Genomic DNA, 10,870 nt, shown 5'->3' with positions numbered 1-10,870 from the left:
GGAACAGTGGAAGGTTGATAACTTTAATAGAATTGTATATGAATATAATAATTATAATTAAGATATCATTAATTAAAGTTTCATTGGAATTAATTAAAGTTTCCATTGGAATTGATAACTGATTTTGACTTGTGGAAATCGAAGGTTACATTTCAAAAGTAACAGTTTTATCATTGACAAAATTAAATTTTAATTATTAAATATATTTAAGAAAATTTAATATTAATGGGCCCCAATTTTATTGGGGCCCTAGGCATAGGCCTTAAAGGCCTATGCCTTAAGCCGGCACTGGCCCAAATGATGGAAAGTTAGATGATGCGAGTCCTCGTTCGTTCCAATAATTTATCGGACCTCTCTGGTGATTATCAGCTTTGCTGTAGCATTCTACATCACACTCAGAGTTCCAATAGTGTTTGTTCAACCGATATTTAATTAGTACCGCTCTACCATGCATCCCCTTCTCCGTATCAAAACAAGGATTCCTGGAATATGCAAAGCATGCATGTGCATGTTGGTGCAAATAGTCTTGTCGATTGATTTCTAATGATATGGTGTCAAAGATATCACGAAAACAAGCGGAACTGGTACATACCTTCCAAACATGGTGAGTTTGCACTTCACTGTTTTTTTTTTGTTTGTTTGTTCTAGTTGAGCATCATTTTGATTCCTTGTTTTTGTAATTTGGTTATAACGTTGCACCTGAGTTATTCTATATTTTTCTATGTTTGTTTTGGTGTCCTGTCAAAATTTGAACAAACTTTAAAGCTTCCCATTTGTGATGCTTATACATGAGAGTTCATCGTATTGTTAGCCTCAATTATGATATTTTGGGGAGCAGTAACTTCTGTGGATTTGTTTAATCTAACCTAAGATTTTAAGTACAATTGCCTAATTTTGTTTGGTATAGATGCGTGCGAACACACGTTATTTGACAAATATTTAAGTATTAGTCCATGCGTTTATCTTTTTAAATAATAATTAAATAATGGACAAATATTTATTTATTAGTTCATGTGTTTGTTTTTTTTAAATAATAATTAAAATTGTTGACGGATTACGAAGTTGAATTAAAATAATCAATTTTTTCTTTAAAAGAAGACATAATTAAAATAATTTGTTTGGATTGCTGATTTATTTTCTGAAACAAAAAATTCCTTTATGAATACAGTTTGATAAATTAAATTTTATCAATAAAAAATCTATGAAATCACACATCAGTATCTGAAATTTGAGGGAAACAATTAGGATTATTGAGAAAAATTTGGAAACAAAAAATGTATTTATGAATATAAATTAAATTTTATCAAAAAAATAAATCTATAAAATCATACATCAGAGTATCTGAAATTTGAGGAAACAAATTTGGATTATTGAGAAAAAATTTGGGAAAAAAAATTTCTATATGAATATAAATTAAATTTTATCAAAAAAAAATCTACGAAATCACACATCAGAGTATCTGAAATTTGAGGAAAAAAATTAGGATTATTGAGACAAATTTGGAAACAAAAAATTTCTATATGAATATAAATTAAATTTTATCAAAAAAAAAAAAATTCTATGAAATCACACAACCGAGTTTCTGAAATTTGAGGGGGGAAAAGGATTATTGGAAAGAAATCTTGAGAAACCCTAGAACGAGATTATAAAATTAGGGCCGACACATGACCATCAACATATTCTCCTCTCCTCCCATGGCTTACGGCAGCGGCGGCTGGGCTGGTCTCCCCCTGGATGTCTTCTCCCTCATCTTCTCCAAACTCTCCCTTCCTCAATTTCTCCGCTCGGCCGCCGTCTGTGTTTCGTGGTCGGCTGCCGTCCGCGATCTGTCCACGCGCGGAAGCTACTTTAAGTTCCGCGGGCAGAGCCCCTGGCTCGTGTTTAACGACAATCCCCGCGGCAACCCATCCGCCATCACTTTCTACGCCTTGGACGAGCGAAGGGAGTACACCATCCCGGTCCCGGAGCCTCCCATAAGCGACCGACTCTTTATCGGCTCTGCTCACGGTTGGGTCATGACGATCGACGTCCGCCTCCGGGTGCAACTGCTGAACCCGATCACCGGCGCGCAGATCGACCTCCCCCGCGTCCTCCCCTCCGAGGACACCCATCCCATCCGCGACACTGCAGGGCGCCTAATCGGCTTCAGGATGTCGAAAACAGTGAGCGAAGAGCATCACCTCAAAGCAATTCTTTCTGCTGATCCGTCGCTCGGAGATGGCTACACCGTCGCGCTCATCCAATATTCTTACAGGAGAATCTTTTTTACCCGCTCCGGCGACGAAAAATGGTTCCAGCTAAGGAAATCCATTGTAGTTGAAAATATGGTCTTTCATAAAGGTAAACTGTATATGAGCACACTTTCAGAAGTGTATGTTTGTGATCTCGACGAGGAGGCCCAAATTGAACATGGCGAAATGCCCAGATTTAGAGTGGTCGATCGAGCACTACATCGTGACGACCTACACTACTTGCTTGAGACTCCTCGAGGGGATCTTTTGAGTATTTGGAGGGAGAGAAATCAAAATTTTTCCAAGACCATGTCTGTCAAAGTTCACAGGGTGATAGATGATGAGGAGAGGCCAAGTAAAAGACTAGAAAAAACGATGGACTTGGGAGAGGAGTTTATTATCTCCTTAGGCGACAGCAGGGTGGTGGTGGATAATGAGAGTCTAAGTATCAGACTAGAAGCGAAGGATTTGGGAGACTTGATCATCTTCATCTTCTTAGGCGGCGGCGACGCACTTTGCCTTTCTGCTTGTGATTTTCCACATTTGACGCCTAATTCTATATATTTTACAGATGACTTTACAGGTGACGATATAATTCCATATCGATTCCTTTACTATTTGAAACAGCTTCATGAAAGTAATTCGCAAATATTTTCTGCCTCCCCTCTGCCAATGTACCTTCCGCAAATGTTTTCGGAACGAAAATGGTTCAGAAAAATTCTGAATTGTTCGATTTCCTTTAGCATCGACAAGACTTCTGTCAGATTATATTGGCAGCCTCCCTCAAGCTCCATTAATTAGTGAGTCTATAATCATTGTAGCAAGTCTATAATCAATTGCTTATGTAGGTAGTGTTTGATGTTACACACATTTTGTATGCAGTGTCTTTTTTTTTTTTTAATGAAAACAAAGAATTATGGTGTTTTAAATGTCTGATTCTGTATATATTTTTTGGAGCATATTCCTTAGAACGCGGAGGTGAAGCAAGAATCCGAATGCAAGTCTGGAAAAGAATAGGAATTTTAATGTAGTGTTAAATATAGCAATGTTCTTTTTGTAAGGTAAGAATATCACTAACAATTTTAATATAGTTTTAAATATACAAATGTTCTCCTGTTAAGGAAAAATCCTAGAAAGTAAAAATATTGTAAAAAGTTTAAAAAAAATATTAAAAGTAAAAAAATAGAAATAAAAAAAATAATGATTTATTAAAAATAATTTTTAAAAAAAAATCAATGAATTCTCCTATATCACATCTAAAGTTTGAATCTCAATTATGATGCATTGACGGGATTAAGAATGTTGGCATGAGTATCATTAGATCAGTTCCAAGATGAATATGTTAATTGTGTAAAAACTTATATAAGACCGTATACAAAATTTTGGCATATTAGATTTCATTATAACATAAAAGCTTATAATAATTAATATATTTTTCTAAAGAAATATTATATATGAATTTATCAAATTATTATACTAATCTAAGATATTTTAAAAGAAATACATTGTAGAATCCATATATGAATTTATCAAATTATTATACTAATCTAAGATATTTTAAATGAAATACATTGTAGAATTTGAATGCAAGTCTCGAAAAAAACATTTTTTTCTATTCTTTTTGTTAAGGTAAGAATATCACTAAGAATTTTCATATAGTGTTGAATATACAAATATTCTCTTGTTAAGGAAAAATCTTAGAAAGTAAAAATCCTAATAGAAAATAAAAATATTTTAAACAGTTTAAAAATTTTAAAAGTAAAAGATAGAAATAAAACAAATCTAAAATATCAAAAAATCTGAAAATTATAAAAAAAATTAATGAATCCTCCTATATTAAATTTAAAGTTTGAATCTCAGCTATGATGTATTAAATAGCCTAAGAATGTTGGCATGAGTCTCCATTAGACCAACCTCAAGATTAATATGTTAATTGTGTAAAAACCTATATAAGGCAGTATACAAAATTTTGACAAACTAGATAAGTTTGACTGGAGGAGATTTAAATAATTAACTATGAGTAAAAAACAAATAGTTTAATTTTAAACAAGAAACGAAGAAGGTAAATATATATTAGATTTCATTATAACATAAAAATTAATATATTTTTCAAAAGAGAAGAACATCTAATTAGTTGAAACCAAATAGGAATAATAAATTTTAAATTGAGTTTTTTTATACTTAGGAAGAGGATAAAAAACTCTAAAGATGGCAAAATTATTTGGAGAAAACTTAACTACCTAACTTAAGTTAATGATGTTAGATATGTATCTCAAATATAATATTAGCAGTAGAAAAATATACATGAAGATGTTAAACATAAAAAAATAAAGAAAGAGAGGATACGTAAGCAAATATTAGTAGAAACTCATGGCGATTCAAATACTAAGATTCATTAAAGATCAGAATCCAATTAACTACTAATAAAGAATAAGAAAAATAAAAGAGTGATAGATGAGATATTTTTCAATAACTTTTTGATTAGGATTTAAAGGACTAATTTTTCTTAGATAATTTAAGCATGTTAAAGGAGTATAGAAATTTAAATTTTTATTGAAAAAATTAAATTTTAGAAATAGAATAGACATTAAATAGGATAAATTTTTAAAAATGATCAGATAAGATGATATTTCATTAGAGGTATGAAAGCGCTTAAAAAAATAAGATATTGAATGACTTACGAAGTTATTTAATTCGATATTGAAAATAAAAAAATCAAATAAAATGTAAATACTTTAATCCATCTTATCTATAAAATATTATGACTGATGATGTCGCTAGAGGGGTGAATAGTGATTCATAATTTCATTCATGTGCTTGTCTACAAAAGATTCATATGCAATAAAAATAAACACAAAAAAGAAAAACACAAGTACAAGAACACAAGATTTTATGTGGTTCAATACCCTTGATTCCTACTTTACAACCTAGCGTCCTAGTAGTTAACCATAATCTTTTTCCTTGTTGGAGACCTTCATAAGATAAAGAAATCTCTTACACGTCTATTTTTATACAAGCAACAAAAACAAAAACAAAGATACAATAGAAAAGATGCACAATGCAAATAAAATACTTTACATCGTTGTTTATTTTTTTGAATTCTCTTGAAAGTCTAGAATACAACCATACTTCCCTATACAAAGTATTTAAGAATTGACTTTGAAATTCTCCATGAAATCTTTCCTTTATAGTTTTTAGATTGGGATTAATTTTTGCCTAACAGTCGATTGTGTTCACATGTTGCACGTGCAAAACAACTCTTTCCAACTTAGCTTTGACCACAATAATCGACACTTATTACCATCAATCGATTGATGCTAAAATAGTCGAGTGCTGCAATTGAATTCAAAATACTATTCATAGTAATCAATTGTTGTCTCCATATAGTCGACTGATGAACTTTTTACATCGCTGAAAATCCAGTTCACATAGAATTCTTTTATGTCAAGGAACACTCATGTCTCTAGAACTTATATAATTAGTAAATGTCAACCTCGACTTACTAAGGTTTTATTCTTGTTTAGTATCTGATTGACTTTAACGTACTAGGACTTTACTTGCCTAGCATCCGATCTATTTTGACATGTTAGAATTTCATCTGTATATCATCCAATCAACTTGGACTTGACAAGACTTCATGTTTCATGCTTAACATCCGGTCAATCTTAATTTGCCAAGACTTTGCCATTGTCAAACATTCATTCCTCCTTAATCTATTTAGACTTCTTGTCTCATGCCTAACATCTGATCAATTTTGACTTATCGGGACTTCATCATTGCCAAACATCCGACTCTCTATAACCTATCATGACTTCCATCATTGTTAAAGTCTGGTCAATCTTGATCTACTTGGACTTCATTCTTGTCAAGTTTCAATCCTCCATGACTTACACCGAGTTGGATAACGATTATCCTATAGGTTTACGAAAGGGGAGATTGAGGAGAAGACAAGAACAGATAATCGTTGTGTTCCAATTTTTTATGAAAAAATAAATTATTTAATAATTGAGTATTATTTCTCAGATAGCTAAACAAATGTTTAGATAGATTCTAGACTCTAAGATCCAAATAAAGGAAAGAAATCTTAATATATAGATTACAATTCCTAACTTGTAAAAAAAGTAAAGAAATTCTAAAAGAAAAAAAATCTAACAGACTCACGTTATCCAAGTCTAGACTCGTTTGAGCACGTAGCGACGTCGTGTCATTCTTGCATCGTTGAGGCTTGAATGTGGCAGAGTTTCGTCGTTTTGGAACTGTAACGGAGCTTGAAGCATAGAATAAATGAATAATAAAGTTGTTGACCAAATATTCCTTATAAATAGTGTTGGAGGTGCCTCTAAGGGTCCAGGGCGCCTCCAGCAGCACTTATCCGATCTGCACCCTTCGGTCTTTATCCGCACGAGGGCACCTCCATCAGCTCTGAGGTGCCTCCAATGCGCTCCAGGGTGCCTCCCTTCAGCGAAACGTTATCTTCAAAACTTATCTACACGAGGGCGCCTTCACCCTGTCTAGGGTGCTTCTATTGAACTCCAAGGCGCCTCGAGCATTGTTCATCAGAGGCAAACTTGTGCATTTTAGCTCTTACAAAACATGTTAGTCTAAATACCAAAGATATCATGAAAAGCAGATTTAGTACATGAATAAAATAAATTTATGACTTAGATCATATCTTACCAAGATCAGGATCTAATCATGGTCTCAACTTAGACTTCGAAATGGATCTAAGTTGGACCAGCGCCTACTATTCCCTTAACGGGGAATGCATCCTTATTGGATCTCTTTCCTCCAGTGCTTACCTCCACTTATCTGCCAAACATCTGGTCCTCCAGACCTGTTTGGACTTTCTTTGATCCTGCTTAATTAGTGTTTGATGAATCTTATCTACTAAGACTTACTTGTAATACTAAGTTAGCACAATAGATATAAAACAGTAAAGTAAAATAGTGTTAACAGTATTAAGAATTTACTAGTCTGGTCAACCCAAGTCATCGACTGGAAATCAATCGGTCACACATACTTAGAGTTTACTCTTCCAAGACTTCTCATTACCTATGGTTACCTCCCTAAAGTTGCTTAACTTCACTCACTAGAACTTCCATTAGCTAGCTTCACTCACTAGGGCCGAGCTTTAATCATCACGACTTCCACCACCAAACTTCACTCACTAAGGCCTGACTTCACTTACCAGGCTAGGACTTCCACCACGTAGCTTCACTCGCTAGAGTCTGGCTTCCGTAGAGCATGGAGATCAAAGCATACAATCTCAGTAAGGAATTAAGAACATGGTCATATATGACATAATAAAGACACATAATCATAACTGACATAATGAATGCACATACACAATCTGGATCTAACACACATGGTATATTAATCAGTAAACTCACTAGAGATCAGCAACGGATCTGCTCATAACACCTCAGCAATATAATTGACATCATATACATGTATAATAAATGAATATGTATGAAGCATAACAACCATATGTAACAATTATAGCTTAATCAAATGCAACATATCATAAGTATATACAAATATATTTCAAAAAGATGCACTGCTCATCATATGCATATAAACATGTATGTGTTGCTCCTTCACTTCACTCCAGCTACCACTACATCAATGTGGTCGAGCGGGCAAGACTATGACGACTGCTCACAACTCTAGCTATCACTACTTCAATGTAGTTGAGACGGGCAGGATGATTAGTAACTATCTAGCTACATAACAAGGAGGGATCACTGCCTGCATGACTCTAGCTACCGTTACTCAAAATGGACGAGCAAGCACAACAGGACAAGCTGAACCCAACTCATACTACCACTCCACCTGAGTGGACGAATGGACAACGAATATAACTGACAACTCTCTCACACCACAAGGGAGTTGTCAGCATGCATATAGTGCAATGATAAACATGATGTAAATAATCATGATGTAGATACAGTCATCATCAATGTAATAGCTCCATCATCATAGGTACATCTAGTATATGATCTATCTATCACCTAAGTATATAGGTATGAATAGATCAAACAAGTGTCTACTAAACAACAAATAATGTACAAAGTAAGATGTAGATAATCATGATACAGATCCAGTTATCATCAATGCACTAGCTCCATCGTCATAGGTACATCTAGTACATAATCTATCTATCACTTAAGTCTATAGGTATGAATAGATACAATAGGTATCTACTAAACAACACATAAGGTACAAGCCACACCTATCAATGATGAACATGATGCAAATAATCATGATACAAATACAATCATCATCAATGCAATAACACAATCAACATAAGTACATTCAGTACATGATCCAACTATCATATAAATCTATAGGTATGGATAGATCTAATAGGTGTCCACTAAACAATATGCATAGTAAGAGTAACACCTATGGTATCCTATAACATATAGGCAGCCAAAAGGTTAACTCATATAGTGCATACCATACATGTGTACAGACTACATGCATATAAACAATCAACATGGTATCTCTTATGGTATATACCCTACATGTTATACGCTACAAAGTATAGATATCCAAAACTAAAACTGTATAGAATAAACTATATCATCTCCAATGTCAATTAGGTAAGTATTAAGCATGGATAGATATGAGTAGATTTAAGATAAAGTGACTTAATCCATCAATTAAAAACCATGCATTAAGTTCAATGAACTATAGAGGCCAAGAAAGAAGTACCCACCTTAATTGTAGATCGAACTAAACAATTATCACATCGAAATGATCGCCTCGAATAAGAGTCTTGTAATAAATTGTATAGTTTAGCTAATTCCATCATGCATCAATTAGCTAACAAATATCCTAAATCTAATTAGGAATCCTTAATTGAAATGATCATTAGTTAACTTCAATTAATCTACTTCATTGATCAAATTAGGATTAACCACATTATCAACCCTAATTAATCCATCTAAGTGATTAGATTAAATTAGATCCTCAATTAACTTTAATCCTTTCACAATCAAATTAAATTAAATAATCCTAACCATCCCACAATTAAATTACATTAGATTTATGCATGATTCATCTCCCAAACTTACCAAAATACAGATACTCCTCTATTGCCTCCCGGCCGAGGCAACTCACTGCTGGAGAATATGATCGGAGCTGGATGGACTTGCAGATCTCTAAATCAAATATCCTAAATCACAATCAACACATTCACATCTAAGCATCAATCTAATCACTGATCAAATAACAGCTGTTAGAGTGTATACTAAAAGTCTAGCTTTTGTATAAACATTTATTTTGAAATAAGAATCACATTGGTCAAATGTCTACATTTATGCTAAGTGTAGTTGTCCGGTTAATTTATATTGTAGATAACATGGTGTGAGGAGACACACAGAAGTTTATGTTATCAGTTCCTTATAAATTATAAACAGTAGCTCACAACTAAGATTGAATGTGACAAATCATTGGAATGGTTGTAGTGTAATTTGGTATTAGTTTATCTTGACTATAAAATTACACTAATAAACTATGAGTGTATTGAGCAGGACCATTTGAGGTAGTTTCTTTTTATACTGACTACATAAAAGAATAAAACCTTTGTTATTATGAAAGTACGTACTCTTAATCATGATATAATAACAAGCACGTATACTTAATATTTATTTCTTTAATTTATCAAAGGGTGCGATTTAGTTCGTTAAATCAATAGGCCCGATAAGTTGGGAAATGATATTATTTATATGGTATGTTGTTGATTATAGAATGAAATTGTGTCCTAGTAATCTAGGTTGATGATGTCCCCTTGAGGAGCTTATAAGGATTGTCATGTAAACCCTGTAGGTGGACTTAGTCCGACATGACAATAAGGTTGAGTGGTACTACTCTTGGAGCTAGATATTAATTAAGTGAGTTATCAGTAACTCATTTAATTAGTGGGCATTCAATATCTTAAACACAAGGAGATTAACACACTCATGATAAGAAGGAGCCCATATAGTAATATGAGATTGGTGCGGTAGTGCAATAATAACTCTTTAGTGGTATGAGTTATTATTGATGAACTCGAGTTGGGTGTTCGGAGCGAACACGAGAAGCTCAAGCTCATCGGGAGACCAAAACCAATTCCTCCTCTCGGTCCCTATTGTAGCCTCTTATTTATAAAGTCTTATATCCACCAAAACTCAACTTCTTACCCACCTCTTAGTGACCGGCCAAGCCTAGCTTGGATCCCATGCTAGGGCCGGCCAAACCAAACCAAGAAGGGAGCCAAGTTGTGGCCGGCCCTAGCTTGGAGCCCAAGCAAGGGTGGTCGGCCACATTAAGATTAAAAGGAGCTAGGTTTTGAATTTTAATCTTTCCTTATGTGGAAGTCATGATTTTAAAAGAGAGTTTTTAAAATTATAAATCTTTCCTTTTATATCTTTCTACAAAGGATTAAGAGAAATATTTGATATTTTTCCTTATTTATAGTTAAAAGGAAGATTTTAATTTTCGATAAAACTTTTCTTTTTTGCAACCATCCACATGTTTTAAAAGAAAGATTTTAATTTATATAATTTTCCTTTTACAACCAACAAGGGATTTAAAGAAAGAAATTTTTTAATTAAAATTTCTTACCAGAAACAAATAAGGAAGTTTTAATTTTA

The 10,870-nt window shown here is 33.3% G+C and overlaps 1 protein-coding gene across 1 annotated transcript; it reads left to right on the top strand.

Moving 5' to 3' along the window:
• The first annotated feature begins 1,664 nt into the window (after positions 1-1,664).
• LOC122008921 (putative F-box protein At4g22180) lies at positions 1,665-3,032 on the top strand. The gene has a single exon (XM_042564835.1). It carries the CDS (start codon positions 1,665-1,667, stop codon positions 3,030-3,032), a length of 1,368 nt encoding a protein of 455 aa, XP_042420769.1.
• Positions 3,033-10,870: the final 7,838 nt, after the last annotated feature.

Source organism: Zingiber officinale, chromosome 1A (genome assembly GCF_018446385.1).
Source record: "Zingiber officinale cultivar Zhangliang chromosome 1A, Zo_v1.1, whole genome shotgun sequence".
Classification (NCBI taxonomy): domain Eukaryota; kingdom Viridiplantae; phylum Streptophyta; class Magnoliopsida; order Zingiberales; family Zingiberaceae; genus Zingiber; species Zingiber officinale.
Note: the sequence above shows the minus strand (reverse complement) of the source record. Positions and strands in the feature narration are given on the sequence as shown.